We start from the raw sequence: 27,041 nt of genomic DNA on the forward strand, positions 1-27,041 counted from the left end.
ACTTCCCAACCCTTTAATCTACTAGTAACGGGTATAATAAAGAGAATGCTATAGTCGAGTTCCCCGACTATCAGATACCCGTTACTCAGCTCGTGGAAATGCGATCGCGAAATTTAATCATTTTTCTGGGATATCGATATATATAGGTGAATAAAATGAGAAAAAAAAATAAAAATATTTTAAAAGTGTGGGCGTTGTAAATAAATGTAAATAGCATATCTTTTTAGTTTTTTATGTTTTTTGCACCCACTTTAACGCTGACAAACCGGCCAAAAAATATTGGGATTTCTCGTTCGCACTCCCACTAGCTAAGTAACGGGTAACCGAGTAGTCGAGGAACTTTACCATCATTTCGTCAATTTAAAACTGGATGTTTAGGAAGTTGGGACTAGTATATTGATACCCGTTACTTGTAGAGTAAAATAGTATACTATATTCGTTGAAAAGTATGTAACAGGCAAAAGGAGGCGCTTCCGACTATATAAGTATATATATTCTTGGTCTGGATCAATAGACCAGTCGATCTGGTCATGTCCAGCTGTCAAGAACTATAAGAGCTAGAAGGTTGAGATTCAGCATACAGATTCTAGATACATAAAGGCAGCGCTAATTTGTTGATGCACGTTGTCACGCCCACTCTAACGCAAACAAACCGCCCAAAACTGCCACGCCAAAATTTTTGAAATATGTTGGGATATTTTTTCATAATTTTATTAGTTGTATATTTCTATCTCCCTAAAGCCGCCAAACCGGTCATGCCACATGCCCACATTCTGAACAATTTTTAAATTGTTTCTCATTTTATTCCCCAATATCTATCGATATTCCAGAGAAATTATGAATTTGAGTAACGGGTATCGGATAGTCGGGAATTCGACTTTAGCATTCTCTCTTGTTTTGTTTTGTCTTTCGAATTTTTTAAATTAGTAGCCGGTTATAGCGGCCACATATGTCTGGCTAAATATGTAAAAGCGCAAAATCGATTTCTGTGCCCATTAATTCCAATTACCATTGCCCGAGTCCAGAAAAATTGAACTAGCAAGTACAAGCACTACTCATAAAAGTATCGTTAGCATGATCCCTGGTTGAATTCGAGCCATGAAGTGCTCTATTTGTGAAGAGTTGAACATATTTTCACAAAGACCTTTGAGCTAATTGAATTTTCTGCATTTTTGAAAAGACTTGTTTAATAACAAATTCATTTATACAACATCTGCGACAAAGCGAATTTTAAATGCAGATCGTTTCCCACAATTTTTGGTCGGAATGTGTATAAATGGGTTTCCGTCCATAAAACATACTTTCTTCATATTATCCCAGTTTTGTCAATCGAACCGCTTCACCTATTAATATTTTGCATATAAATATATTCGGCGTTGACAATGGGGATCTCAATCGATTATTTAAATTTAAGCGCAGCGTAGGTCGCCAAGTTAGATAAGATCCCGGACTGTTGGGGCAGTGCATCTGCGCACACGGATCTGTGATTTGGCAACCGCCAATGTGAAACGTTACATATTCGAAGTTGTGAAGTCTATAATAGATTCAAACGCTTTATGGTAGTGCCTAATAATTTCTTCTTTCTTTGGGAAAACGATGCCAGGCTGGACAGATATAAAAACATAGCAATGGGAAGGCAGGGCATCAGTCGACCCCAGCAGCTCAGACAGTCCAAAGTGAAAATGAAGCAGATCGTGGTTCTAATGGTAAGCAACTGGTCCATGTGCGATCCCCGCAACCACTAACACTTAATTTGGTCGCTCTTGCAGTGCCTGGTGGCCCTCACAGCAGCAGCTCCCCAGGGATACAAGTACCAACCGCAGCTGCCAGCCCTTCCCATTGGCAATCTTCGTCCTCAGACCCCCATTTCGTCAAGTGGAATATACGCAGGTGGCGCCGTCCCATCCTTCCCACAGGTCGGTGTTCAGCCCGCGATCGGTGTCCAGGCTCAGCAGCCAGCCATTCAAGCCGTGCAGACCGTCGTTGCCGCTCCTGCTCCCGCTCCCGCTCCCGTTCCGTTGTCGATCTCTCTCCCAAAGCAGACTTTCCTTACTGCTGCGCCCCAGCAAAACCTGATCAGCACTGTGCAGCAGCAGCCTCAGCAGATCGTGTACCAGCAGCAGCCGCAGCAAGCCCTGCAGACCCAGTTCGTCCAGCGCCCCGCTATCGTTACCAAGGACATTTACATCCACTCCGCCCCCGAGGAGAATGAGGAACTGCGACAGGACGAGCCACTGCTGGAGAATGTGCCCATCCGCAAGAACTACCGGATCGTCTTCATCAAAGCGCCGTCCCAGAATCTGAAATATACCGCCGCGGCCCTGAAGCGAGCCCAGTCAAGCAACGAGGAGAAGACCGTCATCTACGTGCTCTCCAAAAAGCCCGATCTCACTGAGATCCAGCAGCAGCTGCAGGTTACCCAGTCTGAGGCCAAGGTTCAAAAGCCAGAGGTATACTTCATTAAGTACAAGACCCAGGAAGAGGCCCAGCGCGCCCAGCAGGAGATCCAGGCCCAGTACGACGCCTTGGGAGGCGCCACTCACATCTCGGACGAGGGAGTGGCTCCCATCGCCAGCGTTTCGAGTGGCTCCCTTAACCTGGGCAGCTTTGCGCCCCAGCACTCGCAGGCTGCCCAAACCATCATCCAGTCTCAGGCGCCAACCATTCTCCAGCCACAGGGTCAGCCCATTGTTCAGCTGCAGTCCATTAACCAGGGGGTCCAGGGCGTCCAGCAGCAGAGCTCCTTTGTGCAGCAGTCCACCTCCTCGTTCGCTCCCTCGCTGCCATCAAGGAAGTATGTGCCGGCAAAGACTTTCTAATAAGTTGCACGAATCCCACGCACTCATTCTTTTATATCAACCATCATATTGTAGTCAATTTTAATTTATTTTTAATGCAAAAGTCGAAAGAAATATACAAAATTTAAATCGAAACCCAAAAAGCCTTCTGTTTCCCGTACTCGTTTTTAAGTTGAACCCTTTTACTATTTAAGATAGGTTTTGTTTTTGAATTTGGAATTCATCTTTCCCCCCCGTATTATGCATCGCTTGAGTTTGTTGTTTTTTACGACAACTCTGTTTATTTTTATTAAACAATATGTTTCAGTGGGCCAAGAGTTGGACTATGAATGCGACTTCTTTCTCGCAATAAAGATTGGACCATCTCTTTTAGCATTAAGCCAACAGCCCTAATAATCAAGTTTTCGTGTGGCCTAATCGTTGTTATGTAAGCCAAATCACATGCTAATTTATGCGACCGGTTTCCGGCTTGGATGGCTGTCATTGGACTAATGGATGTGGTAACATGGTCCATAGAAAACTATTTTGTTACTTTGAAGTATTGAAACTCGATTTCATATTTGAATATGGCGCAGAGTCGCTTTCTATCATAAGGCGGAGCTCAAAATATAAACTTTATTTAACTAAATGTGTAAATGTACAAGAGTTCAAGTCTTAAAATTACGACAGTTCTTCTGCCTTGGAGTTGAACCTAAGCACGCAGATTGGTTGGCAAGTAGCTGTTTGGCAAGGAGCCGGCAAACTGTCCGGATGCGACTCCGCTGTTGCGCTGGTTGTCCAGGACGCCAATCACGGATGTAACGGGGGCGACTCCCTCGTCAGAAACCTGTGATGTGCCGCCAAGCTGGTCATATTGAGCTAAAAGAAGACCGGAAAGAGGTAAGTAAAGTGGTTGAAAATCGGGTAATAAAATAAACCCCCACAAAAGATGCCAAGCCAGATTAATTGGTCAATGGACATTTCCATGAAGCTTGCAAAACAAAACATTTGAGGTCTGTTGCATACTGATGAGGTGTCTCATATCATCTGGCTGATGCGGGTGTTGCTCACCTTGGATGGTACGTTGCGCATGCGCAGCTTCCTCCTGGGTCTTGTACTTGATGAAGAAGACCTCTGGCTTGCTGGGCTGCTTAGGCGAGATTTCCTCGATGGCCGTCTGGAGATCCAGTGGGTCCGGCTTCTTGGTCAGCACGTAGATGATGGTCTTCTCCTCCACAGGAGCCTGCTTGATGCGCAACGCCGCCTTCGAGACACTGGGCGTCGGCGCCTTGATGAAAACGATGCGATAATGCTTGCGCGGGGGCGCGGGCGGGAGAACAGGCTGAGGATAGCGGTCCTCTGGCTCCTCTGCTGGTGGCACATGGACGTAGATGTCCTTGGAGACGAGGTGCTGCTGCTGAGGCTGATGTGCCTGGGGCAGCGCATTGTACGCCAAATTTGCGCCGAACTGCGTCGCCTGCTGTTGGTAAGTGGAAGCCTGGCTTTGCTTTGAGTAGGAGGCGAGCCCCTCTCCTCCGGTCAGGACCTGCTGCAACTTCGGAGCCTGGAGCGCCTGCTGAAGGATCGTCTGCTCCGCAAAGGTGGCAAACTGCGGAATGGAAGGCAGCTGCAGTTGACCAGCCTGGGCCGACGATTGAAGCTGTTGCTGGGCCTGGTAGTTGTATCCTTGAGGAATGCCGGCTGCAAGTCCTAGGAGGCACGGCACCTAGAAAACGAGGTCGTTACTATTCGTGCTCGGACAGCTCGGCACACACTAGAGGGCTTACAATGAAGAAATGCATTTCCGATTGAGTTGAAGACACCGGTCCCTTGGCAATCAAAATTCAACTAAATGCTAATCACTAGCCGCCCAGACTTTTATGCCGCTGACTCGAAAATGTCGCTACGAAAAAGTTCAAATGAAACTGAAACCACAAACGCTTCGCTTAAGCCGCACGAAAACTCGCTTGCGTTTTCATACAACCTTGAGGTAGCGGTAACTTTTTGGGAACTCACCCAAAACCCTAAAGCTCTCGAGCTTCCACTTCGGTTAGGGCCAAGTCGAAAGCGTCGTCTAGCTGGAAGTCTTGAGCGCTGGACACACACAGATGTGGAGATTACTTTGGCGCACATCCATTTCTCTGGCTTGTGAGGTGATCATGATATGGATATTTGCGGCTGCTGATGATGGCCGGTCATAATTGACGAACGAATCTCTGCAACGCGAAATCTCGAATCGCAACTTGCATTGATCACACAATAGTCTCATTTAAAATGGCGTCTACCTGGAGAGCTTTCGCTTTTTCACTATGTCTTAATGAATTTCAGAAATTGCTTTGGTTTCCGATGACCCAATTATTAAGACTTCGGATCATTGGACGGGAGTGAAATTGTAATTGGTCCATGGTGGCACAATTTGATCTGTGGCATAATATGTATTTTCCGTAGTACAGCATACAGCATTCAGCTAACGAAAAAGACAAGTCCTACTGCTTTAATCAATGTCCGCCGCAGCCATAGACATGGGTCATAATTGGGGGGCCCCGTTGGGCCAGGTGAGTGGTGCTGACGATTTGATATATGACTGGATGGAGATTTATCACTACACAAATGGCAGTGCGGGCCAAGATGAAGCACAATCGCTTCAAATTGCCGTGTGGCGTGCGTTTCTTCCCGATCCGTTACGAGTGCGCAAATACTGCGGCATCACACTTATGACCGACATATTATGCAAGCCACCCGTTCACACGAGCTGTGGGGGCGTAACAATCAGCGAATTGTGGCCATCGGCAACTCCTGGCGCTTTTCTCCGACCTAATCTTGCAGACAAAAGATAAGAGCGTCTTGGCCCACGGAGTTACGCAATGCTATCAACACTGAGTCCGCGGCTTTTGGCGCACTCTTTGGATACGCCGCAGCAATGTACTTCGTTCACAGCTCTTCCCTGTTCATGTTTCAAACTTCATTAATTTTTATTTCGCGGCGCTTCGTGTGTTGGCTATTATCATGGTCAAGGCTTATGGCGCCTACATTAGGATTGAATTAAATAATTAAAATATAGAAATACCAAAGCCAATCAATAATAAGTTGGCACAGGTCATCCGCAGAAAATGATTGCTGATTGCTTAATATTGTCGGACATCCAGTCGAGTGTTTTTCTGTAAGCCCAGGTAAAAGTACATTGAATAATTTTGCACACTTATATTATTGATTTTAAATTTGAATTCCTTTTCAACCGCACGATCTGACTGGTTTTGTGTTATTAGATTGAAAATCAGTACTAATTGCAAGTCCAAAAGCTCATATTAGACTCGAAAAAAGTTTTTTCTGGCAGTTGGTTCAGACATCGAATGAAATAGCTTTCTTTGACGAGAGCTTTCGAAATTTTTCTAACTGACAGCAGTGAAGTCCCGGGGCAAATATTGAACATTATGTATTTGGTCTTTTTTAAATTAAATATATAAACAACAAATAGAAAGTACAACGACGGTGAAGTCGCATGGCAAGTGGAATCTTTTGAGTTTATGGCTAATAACTTGCAAAGCTATGCCTTCAGTTGAAAATAGTACTGTATGAATACAAATACACTCTGACCTAAAAATTCTAGAAAATATTGACTGAGCTTGCTGTATGGTGGTAATATGTCCCTCATATATGGTGTTAAACGATTTCGAACAGTGTGTTTCGTACAGGGTGTTCGATAAACAGAATTCGATATAACATAATTAAATTTAATTCGATATAATTAAATTTAATAGAGAAGTCATTTTTATATGGGACCCACATAAAGAACTCAATCCTACTTCATCAAGTTCCTCACAATGTCTACAGGAAAAGGAAAGACGTAGGACCTGGTGTTATCATTGCAGATGGAGTTCAGTGTTTGCAGGTACCGTAGCTGCAGGGCTATGGGGTTGGTCTCCATTATGTCGGCAGCCTCCTTCAGAGCAGTCACCGCATCTCGCTCCCCCTGCGCCGCGGCCACCTTGGCCTTGGCCTCCCGCATCGCCTCCTGTTCCACAGCCAGGGCGCGCTTCAGTTGATCAGGCATGAAGATCTCCTTGCTGCCGAATATATTGATATATATTGAATATTGCTATTGATCCGTTGTGAGGAAAAAAGTACTTACATCTCGACCCGTTCCACGCGTATGCCCCAGGGCTCTGTGGAGTTGTACAGTATACCCTCTATTTGGTTGGAGAGGTACTCCTTCGACGAGAGCAAGTCCATTAGCTTGTGGGTGCCGGCCACGTTTCGCAGCGTGGTCATGGCTAGCTTTTCGGTTGCCTCCTCCGGATCGCATACCTGCAGCATAGCGTCGTAGGGGCTCTTGATGCTGTAGTACACCACTCCGTCGATGCTGATCGTCACCATGTCACGAGTGAGGATTTCCTGTCTATGTAGGTCAAATGACCTGGTGCGTATGTCCACGACAGCGATGTCATCAATGCAGGGCACGAGAAAGATGACGCCTGGCCCCCGCGGGGGCTTAGGGCGCAGGCGACCCAGGCGCAGGATTACCGCCCGCTCGTACTCGGACATTACCCTGAGGCAGCAGAATAGGGACCACGGCAGGGTAAGGACTATGAGAATAATGGACAGCAAAAACAACGTTTTCTCCGCACACGTTGGTGGAACATTCTCACCTATGAAATCGCAAATAAATGTAGTTTCTCGGAATATATTAGCTTTTGTGGGGGGATTTACTTGTTTTTACATTTCGCTGCGGTAACATTGATTCATCGTGCAACACGTTTACCGAGGAGCTCTGAGCAAGCAAGACAGTGGTCGTCGGATTATTGTCCATTACATTAGATTTAGAAGATCGTGTAAGGTGACAGTGTATTCCACTACGACTTAGATAACAAAACTCAAATAAAGTTTGGATAAAAGCATTATAGGTAGTAGATGTGTAAAAAGAATCCTTTTGGGTTTTAATGGGTAAGCAGAGGCTTAAATGTTGTTGTTGCTTATCTAGCGCAGCACATTTTTCCAAAAAAAACCAGAGAATACGCTGTAGTCTAGTTTCTCGACTATCCGATACCTGCTACTTAAGTTTTTTTACTTTTCTTTGTCGGCTTGTGCTTTTCTGCAAAAAGAGAAGTAGATTCTTACACAAATCAGAAGAAATAAAATTTGTTGACTCGACAGCATTTAGCGGTTTGTTAGTTAGAGTGAAAATATTAAAATAAATAAAATTAAGACTTTCTAAAAATAACCAAAATATTCATCTACTATGCATCTACTTCTGTTCAATCTGCCGACCTAATCTCATCGTTCTAGCTTTTATAGTTACCGAGCTATCGACGTTAAAATCATTTTAATAAATTTTAATAAAATAAAATGTTATATTTTTTAGCGGGAATTTTATCGGGAATTTTATCGGGAATTTAATCGAGCTGCACATTGAGCCCGAGTAGATAAGATCTTAATATAATGCATACTCTGTGCAAAATGTTCACTTCTCTTCCAAAAAAAACACCTTTTTTTAGACGCTGCTCCAATGAAGAGATTAGCGGCCCTAATCAATAGTGTATTTCCCAGAACTTGTTGGACTGAATGCGAACACTCGTCTACGATTTTCGCAAGAGCCCGCTGTGTTCAGCGGTTAAAGTACAAAGCTCTTGCACCAGACCGACTCCGAAATCGATGTTGGCATCGGCTGAAATGCGTAAATGAAGACTGAACATGACACGATCATTAGGGTACCTCGAAAACTGAGGGTCTGCGGTGCCGGCTGTTTCAGCTTATTACACCAACGGCAAGTGTTCGTGGGGCACATCTCATCTCCTTAGCACGGAGAAGACCTAGAAATCACTGCAGAAATGTGAACAAAACGCTTTGAAGTCATAATCAAAGGGCTATTTATTCCCAAGAAAGTTGGGGCTGACCGCTAGACATGATAAATGAACTTCGTTGCAGCCGGTGAGGAAACGATCGGTTTGAACAACCGGGCAAATATTACGCTCTGCGGACCATTAATTAAGCTTGACAACTCGCATCACCGGAGCATCAGTGGTGCGGAGTGGCGGTTGGGAAGTGAACTTCTTTCGGCACGGGGCTGGGACACAAATGTCTTCTCCGTAGCTAGGACTTGGGATTACGATTACTCGACGCGGGGGAGCACTACGACTGCCAGCTCCGGGCGCTTGTGCAATTACACTTTTAATACCACTTAATCGACGCACTGGGCAGCGGTGGTCATTCGCCAAACGCTTCGACTCGCTCCGTAATGACCGCATCGGGGAGTCGGTGGACCGGAGTATCGGGGCTAACAATTAAGCGCCACAACAAAGACTCTGCTGGGGGAACCACGCTAATTGGCCATGTATTGCCAGCAACTACAAGCAAGTCTCGCCATTTAATGAGGGATGGAAGGGGCTCGAAGGTGAATGGCGAAGAAGAGCAGAAGAGCAGAAGAGCAGAAGACGACGCGAACTAAAACAAATACAATGAACATGCAACAAATGGAGGCTGCGAGCTCTTTTTGGCAGCTTTCATGCGGACCATGACTCTTTTCGGGGCTCTGCAGCGGATTTGTTGAACTTCACCTATTAACTTTCGAGTGGCAGCGGCGAAGCTGGAATTGTGAGCTATGTATAAAAGCAGCTCGAGCGGACAAGAAGTCATACAGTTCACTATCAACCACTAAAGAAGTCAAACCTTTAGTCCTCCCTAGCCCACTCTACCAGCTCAACCAAGCCTAGAAATGCGTGGATTCATTGTAAGGCGGACGCAGGACTAATTACGTACCGGACTAATCCTTTTATTTTGCGCATTAGGTCCTATGCCTCTGCTCCGTGGCTCTAGCCGCACCCCAGGGCTACAACTACAACCCGGGCCCGTCCGGCTTCGGCGGCATCAGCACCACCACCGGCGGAGGCTCCTTCTTCCAGGGCGCCGTCCAGGCGGCCCCCGTGCAGCCGCAGGCCGTCTACCAGCAGCCGGCCGCACAGACTCACCACCACCAGCAGCAGCATGTGCAGCAGGTGCAGCAGCAGCAGCAGGCCATCGTCTCCAAGCGCTTCTTCATCCACTCCGCCCCGGAGGAGGCTGAGGATTACAAGGAACGCCACATCACCGTGGGCGTGCCCAAGCGCAACTACAACGTGGTGTTCATCAAGTCGCCGCAGCGCAACAACAGGAAGACCATCAAGATCAGCCCCGCCGCCAACGAGGAGAAGACCGTCATCTACGTGCTGAGCAAGAAGGGCGAGAGCGACTTGAACGCCGAGGTAGTGGAGCAGGCCAGCTCCACCAGCAAGCCGGAGGTCTTCTTCATCAAGTACAAGACCAACGAAGAGGCCGCCCACGCCCAGCAGCAGATCCAAGCCCAGTACGACGCTCTGGGCGGCAGTAGCCAGCTGACCGACGAGGGAGTGGCCCCCGTCACCTCCGTGATTGGAGCGCTGGGCGGCAGTGACGGTCACATCGACGCCGGATCCGCTGTGGGCGCCACAGGAGCCGGTCAGATCGTCTCCACCGGCGCTGTCGGATCGCACACGGGCAATGCATACCTGCCACCCAATTTCTAACTTTTGAGCTTGGTTCCCAAGACGAAGCATTGAGTCCTCTGTTACAAGTGTTGTTATTAATAAATTACGTTGATGTTGAATTTAAACGCTTGCCGGCATTCTTTTTTAGCAATATTCGTTTTCACTATTCTTCAATGCGCGATTTCACTTCGTATCCAATATTAACTCTCTAAATTACGCCACCAATGTGATTTGCACAATGTAAAATGAAGATACTATTTTGTAGTTGACTGTTAGGAAGAGAAATTTGTTAAGCTTACATGTCGGAATCGACATGTCGAGATCTCAGGAACTATAAAAGCTAGAAGGTTGAGATACAGATACATACTTAAATAGACTCATACAGATACTAGAGACATAGACTCAGCGCAAGTTTGTTGACCCATGTTGCCTCGCCAATTCAAACGCCCTAAAGCCGCCAAACCAGCCACGCCCACACTTTGGAACGATTTTAAAAATTTTTCTTATTTTATTTCCCAATATTTATCGATATTCCAGAAAAAAGATCAAATTTCGCCTTCGCATTCACACAGACTGAGTAACGGGTATCTGATAGTCGGGGAATTTCACTATAGCATTGTCTCATGTTTTATTTTATTTGAAATAAAAACAGTCAAAAGGTTTTTGGAACATCTATATAAATTTTTGAAATCAGACTGTCGTTTGTTTAGATGTTTCCTTCATTAATTTATGCAGTTAATTAAAAATTTTTAAAAAGGGCGGAATAAATGAACTTATGAGCTTAACATGATAGTAAGTGCAAGGGTGTTTATTCTTCGAATCAGTTGTCTTTTACGCATTGTTACAACTTATATGCTTAATAAATTTTTCATCAGCTGTTGCGGGATCTATTTACCATAAAATGCAATGATTTCCTAGTTTGAAATAATTGAGTATCGCTGCTAATTACCAGCAATTTCGAATCTAATTCTTGGTATGTTACAATTATCGTGTCAGCACTTCGAATTTAAATCGACAATCACTGCAATTAGCCCGGGGCTTGTGCTCTGACGTTGGCAAAACAAATAATTAATCAATCAATAGGACAATTAAAATATTCGAAAGGCTTATAAAACAGGCGTAAGCAGCCCAATCCTTTCATGCTCTAGAAAGTGGGGTCATGGGAAGGCTGTTTCAACTGCAGGAATACTGCCTGCGGGCAATGGCGCATAGGGATGACATGGATGGTACCGAGGGCAGGGCACTCAGCTTGCAGCACATTAGCTCCCTGATCTTCGTTATATCGGCGCAGTATCCCCTGATCTCCTATGTCGCCTACAACCGCAATGACATGGAGAAGGTCACGGCATGTCTCAGCGTGGTGTTCACCAATATGTTAACGGTTATAAAAATTTCTACATTTTTGGCAAACAGAAAGGACTTTTGGGAAATGATTCGCCGCTTCAGGAAAATGCATGAACAGTGTAAGTGGGCTGCTCATAATGTTCAAAGACAGCTTTTGAAACGGCTATTTCGAGCAGCAAGTCACATTCCTAGGTACCGAGAGGGATTGGACTACGTTGCCGAGGCCAACAAGCTAGCATCTTTTCTGGGAAGAGCATATTGCTTGTCCTGCGGCCTAACAGGACTATACTTTATGCTGGGACCCATTGTGAAAATTGGGGCTTGCCGTTGGCATGGCACAACATGTGACAAGGAGCTGCCCATGCCAATGAAGTAAGAATGCATTGAGATTCCTAAGAGTTGTACTCCTTCTTCTCCTCCTCCAGGTTTCCATTTAACGATCTGGAAAGCCCCGGATACGAAGTTTGTTTCCTCTACACCGTACTAGTCACTGTCGTCGTTGTTGCCTACGCCTCGGCAGTCGATGGCTTATTTATTTCGTTTGCGATTAATCTGCGAGCTCATTTCCAAACACTGCAGAGCCAAATTGAAAACTGGGAGTTTCCTTCATCCAAGCCAGACACACAGATCCGGCTGAAATCTATCGTTGAATACCACGTGCTCCTGCTGTCCCTATCCCGGAAGTTACGATCGATGTACACACCCACCGTGATGGGGCAGTTCGTCATAACCTCCTTGCAGGTTGGCGTTATAATATACCAACTAGTGACAGTGAGTATATAGAACGATTGCTCTCGAAGCGATCCCTTAAAGAACGCATCCTTGTCCCACTCTCGCTCAGAACATGGACTCTGTCATGGATCTCTTGCTGTATGCATCGTTCTTTGGTTCAATCATGCTGCAATTATTTATCTATTGCTACGGCGGGGAAATCATCAAGGCTGAGGTGGGATTTTAAAGTAGTGGTAAGTGTATTCTCATGTGGCTTGATTTCCTGTCCTCTAGAGTCTGCAGGTTGATACTGCCGTCCGGCTCTCCAACTGGCATCTGGCTTCTCCCAAGTCACGTACATCTTTGTCGTTGATCATTCTTCAGTCTCAAAAGGAAGTGCTTATTAGGGCTGGCTTCTTTGTTGCATCCCTGGCCAATTTCGTTGGGGTAACTCCGAGGCACTCTTATGAATATTTCAGCTAACTTCTATGCTTGCAGATCTGTCGAACAGCCCTATCGTTGATTACCCTCATCAAATCTATTGAGTAATTAATGTAATTTAACTAAATAAAAAAGTGACTTTCACTAGCTACTCTTTACTCTTTGAGTGTTACTCTTTAATATCAGAAGATACATCTAATTAAAATCCAACTTTTTGTCATATACTAAATCTTTTCTTTCATAAGCAACTGCGAACTGATGCCTACGCTTAGCCAGATATAACTCGTAATACTTGTGAAACGATGCAAAGCACCATATTGAAGAATAGCGCGATCGTAAAAACAGTGGGAGAGAATTTTTCCTGATAGGACTTGACATGCTTATCGCTTCGGAATTATACTTAAGCATAGGCACTCACTGAATTGAAATAAGACCTCAAATTGAGCAATGCACCGTGGTGCGAGTGTAATAGGATCATGAATAAATCCGTTCCAATAATTTAACAAATTAAAAACAAGAGAACCCGCTAAAGTCGATGTTCTCGACTCTCAGTTAGTCGTTACTCAGCTAGTAGGAGAGCTCTCAACCTTAACTTAGGGAGAAATTTCGGGTGTGGTAAAAATGTTTTGCAATTTTCAAGAAAAAATAAGGTGATTGTTTGGTTGGATTTTAGACGTGATAAAATAAAAACGTAAAACGTTACAGATTGAATATTAATTGGAGAACGGTCTATAATTATCTCCAACTAGGCGTTACATTTCCGCATACATTTTTTGTTAAACAGGTTGAAATAAGAAGCATAAGTTGAAAAATATTGAAAACACACTAGTTTAGCAAAAAAACATACTGAGTTGCACTGATAGGACATTTTCCAACACTATCTATGCTTTTCAAACGATATTTCTGATACTAATACATAATGTCAATGTGAGCGCCAACCATTTTATTATTGTCCACTTAGACAGATTTTAAATTATTATATGATAACAAAAACCATTTTAAATATTGTCAGAAGTAATGAAAAAAGTTTTCATTAAAAAGGGAAACATTCAATAAATTATTGTAGTTATATAAAATTATATAATACCAGGGAATACTTTGGGAATACAAAGTTTTTGGGCTTACATTTCAATTGAAGTTAAATAGTTTGGTGGCTCCGTGATAGACGTACTTGAAAAGTGACTTTCTCAAACTACTGTGCAACGAAATCCGACATCCGTTGAGGGGTCCGATAGGCTGGCGCAAAAGTTGGGTTCCCAGTGACCAGAGCTCTGCGATGACAACCTCAAGTCTTGCAATCCGCGCATCCGTAGCGCTTATTCTGTTGATGTGGACTGGTTCTGGGCATTGCCAAGTGGGATACGTGCGGCACCTGTCGGAGCTGCGCATAAGGGAACTTGAAAAATTGGCGGTTCGTATGCAGGGCTCCATCAACACCGAAAAGTATGCCTGCGAGAGCTATTTTGACTACGTCTGTAGCCGCAATAGACCCCTCTTCTCGATCATGGGTAAGTGAGGATAGCCTGTATTGGGGGAGTGCATATACCTAATGCATATACCCTATCCAAGGACACATGCCGCAAATGGGCGATCTTATGCAGTTGCTGACCGACTTGCAGAACGATCCAGAGCCATTCGAGGCAAAGCAGAAGACGCTGGACTTCTTCATCTCGTGCAACTTGCACCACGCGCTGGAAGACTGCTATCGTGAGACCTTTGAGTATTTCAAGCCACTTTTCGGGTATATAGTTACAAAAAACATGCTCGATGGAGAATCCCACGAGCTGGCTGACTTCCTGGGCATTTTGGAGCGCTTCGTCGTCAGGTTTCAGAAGGACAGAGAGTCGAATCCCATTCTCAGCAAGCTGGCCACGTACAAGCAGAAGTTCAAAACGCCGCGTGTCTACTTCCATGCTAGAGACCTGAGCCGGGAGTACAAGGACCTGCGGATCTACCGGGAGAGCTACGAACACAACGTGCGCAATCTGGAGCAGCACCGAAAACTGAATTCAACATACGAGCTGGGGGTTCAGCGCACCATGCTGGATTGGAGCATGTACCTCTATCAGAGCCGCAACAAGCCCATGTCCTACTTCTACTCCACGTTTACGGTCCATTTGTACATGATGCTTTTTAATAGTCTGGAGCGTCAGCGAGATTTCACGCGGTTTCGCGAAGATGTGGAGTGTTTAAGGCTGCCGCAGTTCGTTAACGTTCTGGACGAGGCCAGAATGCTGGCTGTGATCTACTTAAAGAGCTTCCGAGCCGCCTGGATAGACTACAGCGCCTGGATCAATTCGCCCCCACAGAACAGTGGGATATACGATCAGGAAAATGGGGTCCTTCAAAAGTACCATCTTGACAACAAGCGTATATTTTTCACTCTTTACGCTCAGAACTTTTGTGAGTTTGGGAAGGATCTGGCCGAGCATGTCTTCTATCTGGGCCTTAAGCAGAACAAGGACTTTTACGACATATACTCTTGTGGTTTTCAAACGGAGAACCCTATGACTTGTGTTTAATAGATCAAGTCAATTTCTATCATACATATACTATATTTAGCTTACGAGATATAATAATGCATTAACATCCTCTTAACGCTGTATAAACCATTCGAAAGAAATGGCTTTCAGTATCGAAAACACTATAATCAAGTTACCCGAATATCAGATACCCGTTACTCAGCTAGTAAAAAAATTGTTGACTTACCGATAGAAATTTGCAAAACAAAAAACTTAAATGTAAAACAAGAAAGAATGCTATGTAGACAGATACTGATAGAAATTTACAAGATTAATAAAATTATAAAAAAATATAAATATATATATTGATATTATATTTTTCAAAATATGGGTGTCAACAAACTTGCGCTGCGTCTATGTCTCAAGAATCTGTTTCTGAATCTTAACCTTCTAGCTTTTATAGTTCCAGAGATCTCGACGTTCATGCGGACGGACAGAGTTAGATGGACTATTGATTCTGATCAAGAATATATATCCTTTATATGGTCGGAAAATTCATAGCAACCTTAGTCTTTTGACACCTTTCGTTCTAATTGAATTCACAGTGATCTGCACGCTTCGTTATAGTATCTTTGGTAATACCGTAGGCCATTGGGTTTCAAACGAAATGCTCAATACACCTTGAGATTAATGTTGTTATTGCTTTAATCGTGGGCTTTAATCATGAACCGTGCCAGAGTCCTTCCCTTCTTTTAAGTCCACCACTGTTCCTCAAACTTCTTTGGTGTACCTCGTTATTGCAGTTGTGCCTTTGTCACTGCGTCTGCGGTCGCGACTGATTTCTGCAGCCTGAACTTTTGCACCTCGTCAAAGTAATCCTTTGCCTCCTGTCTGTGATAAAGTTTGGCCAAGTCGGCGCAAGTTTTGCCAACACCATCCACAGCCGCCAAGTCTGCGCCGTGCGTAACCAGGACTTTGATGAGCTCCATGCTAGCGTCCATAACCACTGCAAGCAAAGAGCGAATTTAGATTCGATTAAAGCAGTTTCAGTCCTTCTAGTCCCACCTGCGCGCATAAGAAGGGTCCAGCCGCAGATGTCTCTGGCCTCCGCATTCGCTCCCGCTTCGAGAGCGAACTTGACTATTTCCAGTTGATTGGCGTCAACGGCGCAGTGGGCGGGAGTCATGCCGTTACTGTCCGTCGCCTCCAGGCGGGCCTTCTTGTTCAGCAGAATGCGAGCGGACGGCAGGTGACCGTAGTAAAAAGCCAGCTGTGAGGTTTAAAGCTCGTTAATAACTGGCAATTTAGACTAGGGCAGTCACCAACGTGCAGCGGGGTCCGGCCGCTTCCCGGACTTCCAATGTGGACGCTGCAACCGGCCGAGAGCAGCAAGTCAATGATGCACATCTCGCCCTGAATAATGGCATTGGCAAGTGGCAGGAATCCGTTGGAAGCCGGATATTCCATCAGACTCGGGCGTCGACGCAGCATTCTTTTAACCAGGAATTGCTGCCCCTTTCTTATGGCTCGGCTTAGGCAGTGTGTAGATGGGAGTGCTGCAGCCGTGCAAGCCTAAGGTTTTAGAAAGGGTAATTGTTATTGCGGACGATCCCATTTATACGAAACAAGACAGAACGCAGCAGTCGACATCTTCGACTATCAGATACCCGTTACCTGGCTATTAAAATGTAGCCTTATTAATTTAACATTTTGTTGACTTGGCGATACAAGTTAACAAAATAAGAAAATACAATATTATCATATATATCAAAATTGTGGCCGCGTCAGCTTTTTGGAGTTTGGAGTTAAAGTGGACATGGGTCAACAAACTTGCGCCTACGGAAACTGTATGCCTAATCTTAACTCTGTAACTTCTATAGTTCTCGACGTTCATACGGACGGAAAGAAAAAGCCATGTAAGCTTCTGCCAAACTAGAAACAAAATAAATATTTAGATGGAACCAGAAATTAAAAAAAAATATGAACATACGTTTGATTGTGCATAGTTCCATGTTTGGAAATAGTTTCACATTTTTGATAAATCTTATAAATAATATTTACAACTATTTCTGGCGAGACAGCCAAAGGCACATAACGGTGTCCATCCTTCGAAACTGTCAGCGCTTTTATACGTAGTCGATATCCGAAGTTTTCTTCCAGATTTGTAACTGTTATGGGTGAACTGGAAGTCCAATCCAACTGTAACCAGCCCAGTCTTTTATGGAACTTATCTATACTGTAGACCGAGGCATTTTTTAACAAGGACCAATGAAGTTGAACGCTGTTAACGGTAGGATTGGAAATCCGCGACACGAAATCAGGCCACAAGAGTTTATGCTCTTCTTGGTCCAATTTATCGCCAAGCTCATCTTCGCTTTGATTTGACTCCTTTTCCAAGGTGCTGCACATCGGGCAACTTTGAGGTGTTTGAACAAAAAATTTCCGCTAAGCCTGGCGATAACAATTGACGAAGCAACGCCATGGTTACCAAAAAATCGAACTCTGTTGCCAACTCTCGAAAGCAATTGTTAAGCCAATATCAGCATGTTGCCACGCCCACACTTTTGAAAAATGTTTAGATATTTTTTTAATTTTTATTAGTCTTGTAAATTTCTATCGATTTGCTAAAAATTTTTTTACCACGCCCACTTTAAAGACCACAAACCGCCCAAAAATCCCACGCCCACAATTTGATTTTTAATTTTTACTCGTTTTATTCCCCAATATCTATCGATAAGCCAGACAAATTATGAAATTTAGCGTTGGCGCTTACACAAGCTGAGTAATTGGTATCTGATAGTCGGGGACTTCGACTATAGCATACTCTCTCGTTATATTACTTGTTCAGTTTATTTGTTTCAGTTTATTAATAAACTTGACCACGCCGCTCAAAACTGCAACGCTATTATTGAAAATTATTTTAAATGAATTTAATTTTATTATTTTTCCTGCCTATTCCTATCGATATGCCAGCAAGAATTTTGATCTCTCTGGCTTGCATTTTCTCTAGCTGAGTAACGGGTATCTTATAGCCGAGCGATGTGTCCTGCTTATAATCAAGTTTCCTTGTTAAAATAGAGATACGACATTCGTTGAAATTGACTTTAATGGAGAGCACCCTTTATAAATTCGCCAAAAAAATAAATTAACGTTGTGTTCAGAAACTAATATAATTTAAAAGTTTCCAGGCGACATTTCAACTGTTGCCAGCACCCAACTCTGCTGATATTACGTCTAGTAAGTGAGTGGATCGTTAAAAAGTCGTTGTAACAAAAGAAACTAGTGCTTCTTGCAGGAGCATGTGTGCCAACCTAACGAGCCTTTGAGATACGTTTCCACGTCGGCAATGATTCCGGAATTTTCAGCCGACAGTTATCTCACCCTGCACAATGAGCCAACTCATCGACCACCATGGAGGCATGGGCACCGGGCCACAGAGATAGGAGTATCTCGTTTTCAGCCGAGTCTCGGCTGACATGTCAAACACAAAGACTGGCACAAGCACATGCGGAAAATTATCATTTGTCAAAATCACAACATGAAACCGTTTTAAATTTAGCCACTCTGCAGCCAGACGCCAAAGCCACCGCATCCCCCAGCTTAAGCCCGCACGCCGTCCTGCGGCAGCCTCACTGTGCTTTTGCCGGCCCGAAATGACAATGTCTGCGGCTGAAGCTGGGAAAAGTTGAGTTGTCATCTTTGCGGCGGCTGCTCCTGAATTCTCATTGATTGAAAACGACCGTGCCAAGCGTCAAGGCGGCAGTTCTGGCTGCTTTGGACGGCGGGTTTTCAATATCATTATCTGTGACAGGGGACTTATAACTTCAATTTACAAATGGCAATTGAAAATACCAAGAAGGAAAGCAATTGTATGCTTCGCGGCGGCGGGGACACGGACCCAGTGGCTTTTATAGTTCATGGGATCTCGACGTTCATACGGATGGACATGGCCAGTTCGACTGGCCTATTGAGCCCTCTGCCTATCACATACTTTTCAACAAATCTTTTGTACCCTTTTACTTTACGAGCAACGAGATAATTAAGATAAACAAGTACGGCGACGGAAATTTATTGGTGTAACTGGATACATAGCTGTAATTAATAATAAGTTTCTTGTTCCACCCAGCCACCTGGATTTCTTCTTATTAGAAATCGACGACTCTCATCAAAAAAGAAAATTAACAGACCAAAGGGGAACGCATATATCCACCAAATAAATCTGGAAAAACATTAGGTTTAAGCCGTTTTTCATATTAGTTGTACTTACTTGATGGAATACATTCTCAATGTTTTTTCAAATACTGGAACATAGCAAAGTAGACAGGCAATGATGAATTCCAGAACCAAAGCGAAGTTAAGTACATGATTGCCCATACCTTGTTGAAGTATTGAGTTTCGACGAGTTTTGCATATTAAAAGGTCGAAAACCTGTGTCACAACAATCGACACAAAAAACCCGGTGCCTGCTGTATATTCAAGAACTTTACGTTCCCTGTAGGTCTGCAAACATTTCAATAAATATAAAATATAAATAAATTAAATATAATAAGAGAAGACCAAATAGAACACAATACAGTTACCCATTCTTGTCCGTAGCCATCTTCAAGGTCTTCTACATTTTTTGAGTCCCAGTCTTCTCGAATTCCCTTAAGTCTGGAGGGGGGAAATCCATGTTCTGCCATTATAGCAAAAAAAGTAAAGAAACATGCAACCGTTTGTATAACTCCAATTTGCAAGTAAGCCATTAGAATTAACCTAATGATTTAGAGATACCAAACATGTTAATCATAAATACTTCCAGGGGGTAAGTATCAATAAGCTTATTTGCGAAAAAAATATATTTGGTACAATATATATATTTTACATTTTATATTTTAAACAACATATAAACAAACTTCATATTTTTAAAACTCCTTTGGCAAAGCTCTATATGTTGATATGCGAAAAAAATTTAAAATATGTATTACTTTTTGAGTTTTTGTGCGCGGGTGCATATCTAACGTTAAATGTCAAATTAAGCTGTGTGGCTTTAGGCCAAATGATCTGGTAAAAATAAGTTTTTGGGAGTATATAGGGGGATGCTGGGATGAAAGCAATTTTTAGGAGTATACTTTGCCTTAAAAGAACTTATCTATATGAGTATATAAATAATAATAATAAAAATATTTGTTAATAAATTTAAGAAAAATAGATATAGGACCACTCTTGATCTACGGAATAAGCTATACAAACTTACTTTTTATTTACCAAACGGTCTTCAAACGGATCTCTTGGCATACGCGCCATTATATCAGATTCAGCTTTTTCATAAGCTAGCGATATTGCCGGAAGCATGTCAGTGCCGATATCGATGCATAGGATTGCTATAGTGCCTAGAGCTAGAGGTATATCAAATATCACAAAAAATAAAAACGGCACTATTTCAGGAAGATTTGAAGTCAGGGTATATGCGATGGACTTTTTAAGATTATCGAAAATAATCCGCCCCTCTTCAATGCCAACAACAATGGACGCAAAATTGTCATCCAATAGAATCATATCTGCCGCCTGCTTGGAAACGTCAGATCCAGAAATACCCATTGCAACGCCAATATCGGCTCTTTTCAGTGCTGGAGAGTCATTCACACCATCGCCAGTTACAGCAACGATTTCACCACGTCTTTGGCAAGCTTCTACGATTATAAGCTTTTGCTGCGGAGAGGTTCGGGCAAAAACGATTTCATTATGATAGTATATCACAGCGTCTAACTCTTCAGCTTTCATCTCCCGAAGCTCACCACCGTGGACCACAATGGCAGTGGCTTGTCGGGGATCGATGTCGAGAACTGTGACGCCACGTTGTTTGGCAATGTCCTCTGCAGTAGGCGTTGTAATTATGCCCACACTGCGGGCTATGGCTTTAGCTGTGATAGGGTGATCTCCAGTTACCATGATTACACGTACACCTGCTGAACGGCACTTTGCAACTGCGTCTGGAACGGCTGCTCGTGGCGGGTCTATTAATGATATTAATCCCAGAAAACGAAGATTTTCTAATGGAAAATTTGGAGGATCTGCGTTGAACTCGTAAGAAATTGGGTATTTAGACATGGGAAGTATAAGGTCAGCAAATCCCAATACTCTTTCGCCCATACCGCCCATTTCCAAATAAGCTTCTTCGAATTCCAATTTTAATGCAGGTGTAAGTTCTACAGACTGCCCTTGAATTAGTATCGTACTACAGCGATCCAATATTCTCTCTGGTGCTCCTTTCATCTCAACTATAAAGTATCCATCTCCTGAATTAAATTCGTGAACAGAAACTTGATATTTTTCCGTTGAATTAAAGGGAATTTCGGTCAATTTGATATGCTTTTGACGAAAAGCACTAATACCTCCAGAAATAGTTTCGGTGAACTTTAAAAGAGCAGCCTCTGATGCGTTGCCATTGACATCTTTTTTAAATACGGGTATATCATCTTGACCACCTTTAAATTCAGCGGAATTGCAAAGTGCGGCACACATAAAAAGAGCATTAAAAGATTTATCCTCAATTTTAAAATGGGATCCTCGAAAAGATTCAGTAGTGTCAGATTCAACAATTATTTGATCATACCATAAGTGAGCAACAGTCATTCGATTTTGAGTCAGGGTTCCTGTTTTGTCTGAACAAATTGTTGATGTCGAACCCAATGTCTCGACAGCTTCCAAGTTCTTAACCAAACAATTTTTGGATGCCATGCGCTTTGCAGTAAGGGTTAAACATACGGTAACAGTTACGAGTAAGCCCTCTGGTACGTTTGCGACTATAATGCCTATAAGAAACACAACTGCATCAATAAATTCATAACCTAATGTTAAACTTATCGCAAAAAAAGATAGTCCTAGTATTACTGCAAATATTGTAATAAACCGAATAAAAAGTTGAATTTCCCGGGAAATGGGTGACTGAACATCGTCCAGTCCTGCCGCTAAGTTTGCTATACGTCCCATTACTGTATTGTCCCCAGTTGCAATGACAACACCTCGGCAGGTACCTTCGAGTACGTTTGTAGAGAAGAAAGCCAAGTTCTTTGTTTCCAAAGGGTTTTCATGTGTAAACTCTGTAGATCTCACTTGAGGCTCGGATTCTCCAGTCAAGGAAGAGTTATCCACTTTAAGTCCATGAGCTTCCAATATTCGAATGTCAGCGGGTACCCTATCACCAAATTTAATTTCCACAATATCTCCTTTTACTAGTTCGTCTGAAGTTACTGTGTTTACTTCTCCTTCTCGTATAACTGTAGCGTATTGTGGAACAAGGTTTTTAAATGAATCCATTATAGAAGAGGATTTATGAACCTAATAAGTAAAAAATTATTAAGACTATTATCCCAAAAATGTTAACAATTATTTGTATACTAAAAAATTTGTGTATTAAAACAAGAGAGAATACAACAGTCGAGTTCCCCGACTATCAGATATCCATTACTCAGCGAGTGCGAATGCGAAATTTCATAATTTTTCTTGGATTATCGATAGATACTAGTGAATTAAATGAGAAAACATTTTAGAAAATGTTCAAAAGTGTGGGCGTGACCAGTTTGGCGGCTTTAAGGCGTTAAAGTGGTCGTGGCAAACAGTTTTTTGGCAAATCGATAGAACTGTAATACAAAAAGGAAAAAATATCAATACATTTTTCAAGTGTGGTCGCAGCAGATTTCTGCGGCTTGTGGGTGTCGCAACATGAAAAGGCTGCATCTCAACACTTGAGCTTTTATAGTTCCTGGGATCGAGGCGTTCATGCGGACAGACGTACAGGGCCAGATCGACTCATCTATTGATCCAGATGAAGAATTTGTATACTTTATACGGTCGGAAACGCTTCCTTTCTGCCTGTTACATAATTTTCAACGAATCCAGTATACCCTTTTACTCTAAGAGAATAATAAGAGAAAGAGGTCCTAAATATCAAATAACCGCTATGGGGCAAAACCAAACTTAGACTTGACTTGTAATAAGAGTAATTGTAATTTTTAGAAACATTTTTAATATTTATTTATTTACCTGAAAATATGTAAATAACCCTGTGACTATTACCAAAACAGTCAATGCAATGCCAAGATAGAGATTGTCATCTGGTGGTTCGTGCTGGGTTTGTAATTGTATAAGATATCCGACAAAACAAAGAAAAGATCCTGCCCAAAGTAGTATTGCGAATCCACCAAACATGGTTTTTAAGAAAACAATCCATTTTGGTGTTGGAGGCTGCGGCGTAAGTATGTTAGGGCCATTTATTTCCAATCTTAACTTGGCCTCAGCAAAAGACAATCCCTATTAAAAAATATTATCACTTATAATCGTAGATCGTTGTAGATTCTCATACCCTGTTAGGATCTGTCTTTAGGCGCTCTAATAGTTCGTCTACAGATATTTTATGATTGTCAGTTTCCACATCTTTTTTAAAAGACTGAATGTCCTTTTTCTTTTCTTTTCCATTAATTTTGTGTTCTTTATTTTTTTTTTTTGATGGCATCCTCTAACGTTTTGTAGTTTTTTTGATTAAAAGGGCTATGCTATATTGATACAATAAAATATTTTTAAATATAACTTGTTAATTGTTAAATATAATATGTTAAACATAAATTTTTCAACATACATATAAACATATTTTAAAAAATTTAAACATAAACATAAATATTCATTTTTGCAAGAAGCGAGTGTAGTGTTTATTAGAGATTCACTGAAAATATTGGAAGTCCAATTAATACATAAGAATCTATTGCTCCCCAGCTATGAAGAGTAAAGTATGAAATCGTATAAGAGATTGTTTAACACTCTTTAACACTGTTTGTTACACTCAGTACCAATTATAATCGCACACTATATATCGATGGGGATACATGCGCAGCTTATGCCAATTGGCAAGTAGAGGGAGTTAACAAAGTCGAAATACCTATGTTAGTTAAATTATTAGAGCCATTAGAGCGGAAAGATTGGTATAAGTTATTAAATAAAGTAGAACTTCCATTAATAATTCTAGTAGTACTCAAGAATCACTTAGTATTCTATTATTTGGTGTTAGTTAAAAGGGCCTTTATCTGATGAATTATAAGAATACATTGAGGACAAGTTTAATAAAGAGCAATCTGTTCAAATGCCAATAATATATACGTTAATATATAATTATATAATGTATATAAATGCTGTTCATAATGCTAATAGTAATATCCAGTCACAACATAAGAAAGAGTGAAGAAACATAAAGTCCGTTTGGAATATAAACTTTGAGATTTTGTAGCTATACGTAATATTGATACAACATCTAGACTTAATTAAATAATAAATAATTCACACCTAAATAGTGCGACCTTGCAAAATAGAGTATTTGAAAATTACCGCTATGAAATCTATGAAATCTATCAAATCTAGTTGTGTTGCGCGATCACATTTAGAATCAATGGAATCTTCATGTCCAATCTCAATTCTTTAGCTTTAATAGTTCCTGACTTTGTTGATCAGAAATATATATACTTCATGTGGTCTGTTACATACTTTATAACGAGTCTAGTATACCATTTAACGGGTATAAAATGTTGTTATTATTATATTGTGAGCATATTTGTATAAAGCCTTTAATGGTATAGACTTGTAATTGATAAACATCAGTCGAAGAACTCCACTACACCGTTCTGTAATGATGCTTTTAACCACCATCGCAGTCTATGAAAAGAGGAATTGTTCCCAGAAGCCTTATAAATTATTGCGGCTGTACTGAATGCTGCTAAAAATCTCCAGGCGAACGGGTCTCCTGCCTGTCATTACCTCTTAAAGAAGCTGGAAACGACAGTGAGCCAAATGTGGCCAATTAGCCTCCAGTCGTCTGATGATACGGAAGGCGAATAACGAAATACGCCTGAAAAAAATAATCATAACTGGACAAATAGGCGATGAAGAAAGCCCAAGCAATTTCCTTTGTATGATAATAGAACTGGTAAGAAGGGAATGGGCCGTGACGAGGCGGGATGCCACCTGTCTGGTGGCTTAAAGCGAAATGGGTTTGATTTTAATCAGAATAATGGGCTCCGACGCCGCATGATGACGTGTGTGCTCTAATTAAATAATTTATATAAATTGCCACCGCTCTACCACGCGAAAACCCGCAGGAATTTCCTGTTCCGCCGCTCTCGAGCTTATCCTGCAGGAGCAGGCCCAGGTCGGAATCCCGGCGAATCGGCAAGCAATTCGGGCATTAGCTGCTATCAATCCGCTTCCTCCGGCAGGTGTGTTAAAAAGCTTGGCCCACAAAGGAGATGGTGCTCACATGCTAAGAAATTAGCGGAGGATAATCCGTCACCGGTTCCGCTTCCGAGCAATCTCTGCACGTACATGGTGCACTTTGTTTATCGCAACGCCAGACTACGAGGCTTATGTAAGCGTGCCAGTCAATACTGATGGGAAGTGGGAAAGGGGGCTCCTTGTCTATCAGGGCGTTCTGGGACGGCGTCTCCGGCAGAAGGGAAAGTCGTTATTAGCCAACAATTCGGCTGAAAGCTTTCGGCCAGCAAGCTTTCGTTTTGTTTGGGGTCAACTGTCAAAACTGACAGCAGTGCTCTCTGCGTTGGGGACTCTCTCCTCGTTTCGGCGGCTGTTGTTACCACAAGAGCTGCTGGCTACCAGTATACCGTTTTCGGCAGTTAATGTAGTTTCGGTCACCAGGAGCAGCACCACCGCCCCAGAGCGAACTGTACGGTTTGTATACGGGTCTCGTGCCGAGTGGCAATCAGTGCGACATTGCAGAGTGTAGCGTGCATTGGTGTGGGAAAAGTACCCAAGCCCTGTGCTTCTCCGTGACCGACTGTTTAGGTAGACTCCGCGGTCCGCGCTCCTTCCGCGCAAGTCCCCCACGCCAGCGGTCTAATGGCCAGTGGACTGTATCCCCAGGCTTCAATGCCCTAGTGGCCAGGTCGTGACTGTCATACTAAGCAAGGAGCTTCGCTTTGTCGAGCCAGAAGTAATAAGCAATTTGTGGAGGAAAAATTATCTCACGCTGTGCAGCAGAGACTGGCTGGAGCGAGCTTGAGTGGTATTCAGGCCAGGCATGGAGTCGGGCGGGGACGGCAGCTAACCCATCCATACAGTACCAATCCACCAAGCTGTCTGGCAAAACGATAAGAAATTATAATTGATTGAGCGGAAAACAATGAAGCCAACTTAGTCGGCGATATTGGTATGGACACTGTCGGATCTGTGTCGCACTAATTAGAAGTCTGGAGGGTTCTCCTGCGCCCTGGGCAACCTCGGTCGGAGCTCTTGGCACGGCATAGACTTCGAACCGACCACTGTCCGATGGCGGACAGATGAGCGGATGTGGCCAGATCTTTGCAATTTCCTCCTTAAAGCTCTGTGCTTCCGGTCCCGTCTTCCTGCCGCCTGGTCAGCACAGTCCGCCCAGCATGTACACACGAATGTGTGCAAACAAACTGGAGTGGCACTGACAAGCCAACAAAGGCCGTTCCAGTGGGCTGAGGGCGCAGCCGGGGGATGCGGTGCAGTTCGGCTGGCCCTCGCTCCGAGTGGTGATAATGGCTCGTTGGCACAGCGAGCGTCTTATCAGTACGGCCTGGCCTGATGCCAAAGTTACAGGAACACTAACACGACCGCCACGAATCGATATCGCGTATACGCTACTCGGCGCAGGCGCCAGCTCCCAAATGTAGGCAGCGCTTTCGCTGCTGATTTCAAAGTCAAAAAGTCAAGAAATTGAGACCGAGAAAGAGAGCGAAGGAGGGAGAGAGTGAGAGCGAAAGACAGTCGGAAAGAGAGGGAGGGGAATCGAATTATGTAACAGA

The 27,041-nt window shown here is 43.1% G+C and overlaps 8 protein-coding genes across 10 annotated transcripts; 4 read left to right on the forward strand and 4 right to left on the reverse strand.

The window, feature by feature from the left end:
- Positions 1-1,453: 1,453 nt before the first annotated feature.
- LOC6726654 lies at positions 1,454-2,916 on the forward strand. The gene is made up of 2 exons (XM_002102029.4): positions 1,454-1,706; positions 1,770-2,916. The coding sequence occupies exons 1-2, from the start codon at positions 1,557-1,559 to the stop codon at positions 2,817-2,819; spliced, it is 1,200 nt and encodes a 399-aa protein (XP_002102065.2). The 5' UTR covers positions 1,454-1,556; the 3' UTR covers positions 2,820-2,916.
- A 439-nt stretch (positions 2,917-3,355) lies between these two features.
- LOC6726655 lies at positions 3,356-4,743 on the reverse strand. The gene is made up of 3 exons (XM_016176057.3): positions 4,565-4,743; positions 3,849-4,503; positions 3,356-3,656 (listed from the first exon to the last, which is right to left on the reverse strand). Exons 1-3 carry the CDS (start codon positions 4,577-4,579, stop codon positions 3,490-3,492), a joined length of 837 nt encoding a protein of 278 aa, XP_016033143.1. The 5' UTR covers positions 4,580-4,743; the 3' UTR covers positions 3,356-3,489.
- A 1,744-nt stretch (positions 4,744-6,487) lies between these two features.
- Positions 6,488-7,646, reverse strand: LOC6726656 (band 7 protein AGAP004871). The gene is made up of 3 exons (XM_002102031.4): positions 7,485-7,646; positions 6,907-7,423; positions 6,488-6,841 (listed from the first exon to the last, which is right to left on the reverse strand). The coding sequence occupies exons 1-3, from the start codon at positions 7,582-7,584 to the stop codon at positions 6,577-6,579; spliced, it is 882 nt and encodes a 293-aa protein (XP_002102067.1). The 5' UTR covers positions 7,585-7,646; the 3' UTR covers positions 6,488-6,576.
- Positions 7,647-9,371: 1,725 nt separating this feature from the next.
- On the forward strand, positions 9,372-10,398 carry LOC6726658. Its single transcript, XM_002102033.3, has 2 exons — positions 9,372-9,501; positions 9,560-10,398. Exons 1-2 carry the CDS (start codon positions 9,487-9,489, stop codon positions 10,310-10,312), a joined length of 768 nt encoding a protein of 255 aa, XP_002102069.1. The 5' UTR covers positions 9,372-9,486; the 3' UTR covers positions 10,313-10,398.
- Positions 10,399-11,408: 1,010 nt separating this feature from the next.
- On the forward strand, positions 11,409-12,927 carry LOC6726659 (odorant receptor 82a). The gene is made up of 6 exons (XM_002102034.3): positions 11,409-11,736; positions 11,794-11,989; positions 12,043-12,388; positions 12,459-12,563; positions 12,623-12,775; positions 12,827-12,927. The coding sequence occupies exons 1-6, from the start codon at positions 11,433-11,435 to the stop codon at positions 12,875-12,877; spliced, it is 1,155 nt and encodes a 384-aa protein (XP_002102070.1). The 5' UTR covers positions 11,409-11,432; the 3' UTR covers positions 12,878-12,927.
- A 1,077-nt stretch (positions 12,928-14,004) lies between these two features.
- Positions 14,005-15,592, forward strand: LOC6726660. Its single transcript, XM_002102035.4, has 2 exons — positions 14,005-14,277; positions 14,339-15,592. The coding sequence occupies exons 1-2, from the start codon at positions 14,046-14,048 to the stop codon at positions 15,289-15,291; spliced, it is 1,185 nt and encodes a 394-aa protein (XP_002102071.1). The 5' UTR covers positions 14,005-14,045; the 3' UTR covers positions 15,292-15,592.
- A 320-nt stretch (positions 15,593-15,912) lies between these two features.
- Positions 15,913-17,844, reverse strand: LOC6726661 (poly [ADP-ribose] polymerase tankyrase). Its single transcript, XM_016176055.3, has 4 exons — positions 17,293-17,844; positions 16,558-16,803; positions 16,297-16,501; positions 15,913-16,237 (listed from the first exon to the last, which is right to left on the reverse strand). Exons 1-4 carry the CDS (start codon positions 17,638-17,640, stop codon positions 16,026-16,028), a joined length of 1,011 nt encoding a protein of 336 aa, XP_016033144.1. The 5' UTR covers positions 17,641-17,844; the 3' UTR covers positions 15,913-16,025.
- A 1,426-nt stretch (positions 17,845-19,270) lies between these two features.
- On the reverse strand, positions 19,271-25,663 carry LOC6726662 (sodium/potassium-transporting ATPase subunit alpha). Of its 3 annotated transcripts, XM_039295664.2 has the most exons (8): positions 25,514-25,663; positions 23,576-23,765; positions 23,257-23,523; positions 20,468-22,551; positions 19,812-19,986; positions 19,608-19,731; positions 19,499-19,532; positions 19,271-19,450 (listed from the first exon to the last, which is right to left on the reverse strand). In XM_039295664.2, the coding sequence occupies exons 2-8, from the start codon at positions 23,723-23,725 to the stop codon at positions 19,330-19,332; spliced, it is 2,955 nt and encodes a 984-aa protein (XP_039151598.1). In that variant the 5' UTR covers positions 23,726-23,765; positions 25,514-25,663; the 3' UTR covers positions 19,271-19,329. The 3 variants fall into 3 exon arrangements, 2 of the variants coding, with proteins under 2 accessions (XP_039151598.1, XP_002102073.1); XM_002102037.4 differs by having other exon boundaries at positions 19,499-19,731; XR_005544315.2 differs by lacking the exons at positions 19,271-19,450; positions 19,499-19,532 and having other exon boundaries at positions 19,812-19,906.
- Positions 25,664-27,041: the final 1,378 nt, after the last annotated feature.

The sequence above is a fragment of the Drosophila simulans genome, chromosome 3R (genome assembly GCF_016746395.2).
Source record: "Drosophila simulans strain w501 chromosome 3R, Prin_Dsim_3.1, whole genome shotgun sequence".
Classification (NCBI taxonomy): domain Eukaryota; kingdom Metazoa; phylum Arthropoda; class Insecta; order Diptera; family Drosophilidae; genus Drosophila; species Drosophila simulans.

Excerpts from the sequence above, each read along its gene's own strand:
- LOC6726659 (XM_002102034.3), top strand. The coding sequence starts at position 11,433 with ATGGGAAGGCTGTTTCAACTGCAGGAATACTGCCTGCGGGCAATGGCG. Across the intron at positions 11,737-11,793 it reads CAGGAAAATGCATGAACAGT|CAAGTCACATTCCTAGGTAC; the intron begins GTAAGTGGGCTG and ends TATTTCGAGCAG. Across the intron at positions 12,564-12,622 it reads GGGAAATCATCAAGGCTGAG|AGTCTGCAGGTTGATACTGC; the intron begins GTGGGATTTTAA and ends CCTGTCCTCTAG.
- LOC6726654 (XM_002102029.4), top strand. The coding sequence starts at position 1,557 with ATGGTAGTGCCTAATAATTTCTTCTTTCTTTGGGAAAACGATGCCAGG. Across the intron at positions 1,707-1,769 it reads AGCAGATCGTGGTTCTAATG|TGCCTGGTGGCCCTCACAGC; the intron begins GTAAGCAACTGG and ends TCGCTCTTGCAG.
- LOC6726662 (XM_002102037.4), bottom strand. The coding sequence starts at position 23,725 with ATGCCATCAAAAAAAAAAAATAAAGAACACAAAATTAATGGAAAAGAA. Across the intron at positions 22,552-23,256 it reads GGTTATTTACATATTTTCAG|GTTCATAAATCCTCTTCTAT; the intron begins GTAAATAAATAA and ends TTTACTTATTAG. Across the intron at positions 19,987-20,467 it reads GACCGTTTGGTAAATAAAAA|GTTAATTCTAATGGCTTACT; the intron begins GTAAGTTTGTAT and ends CTAAATCATTAG.
- LOC6726655 (XM_016176057.3), bottom strand. Across the intron at positions 3,657-3,848 it reads TGCGCAACGTACCATCCAAG|CTCAATATGACCAGCTTGGC; the intron begins GTGAGCAACACC and ends GTCTTCTTTTAG.
- LOC6726660 (XM_002102035.4), top strand. The coding sequence starts at position 14,046 with ATGACAACCTCAAGTCTTGCAATCCGCGCATCCGTAGCGCTTATTCTG. Across the intron at positions 14,278-14,338 it reads ACCCCTCTTCTCGATCATGG|GACACATGCCGCAAATGGGC; the intron begins GTAAGTGAGGAT and ends ACCCTATCCAAG.
- LOC6726656 (XM_002102031.4), bottom strand. The coding sequence starts at position 7,584 with ATGGACAATAATCCGACGACCACTGTCTTGCTTGCTCAGAGCTCCTCG. Across the intron at positions 7,424-7,484 it reads GCAGCGAAATGTAAAAACAA|GTGAGAATGTTCCACCAACG; the intron begins GTAAATCCCCCC and ends GCGATTTCATAG. Across the intron at positions 6,842-6,906 it reads CGCGTGGAACGGGTCGAGAT|CAAGGAGATCTTCATGCCTG; the intron begins GTAAGTACTTTT and ends TATATTCGGCAG.
- LOC6726661 (XM_016176055.3), bottom strand. The coding sequence starts at position 17,640 with ATGTGCAGCACCTTGGAAAAGGAGTCAAATCAAAGCGAAGATGAGCTT. Across the intron at positions 16,502-16,557 it reads GCGGCCGGACCCCGCTGCAC|CTGGCTTTTTACTACGGTCA; the intron begins GTTGGTGACTGC and ends TAAACCTCACAG. Across the intron at positions 16,238-16,296 it reads GACCCTTCTTATGCGCGCAG|TGGTTATGGACGCTAGCATG; the intron begins GTGGGACTAGAA and ends CTTTGCTTGCAG.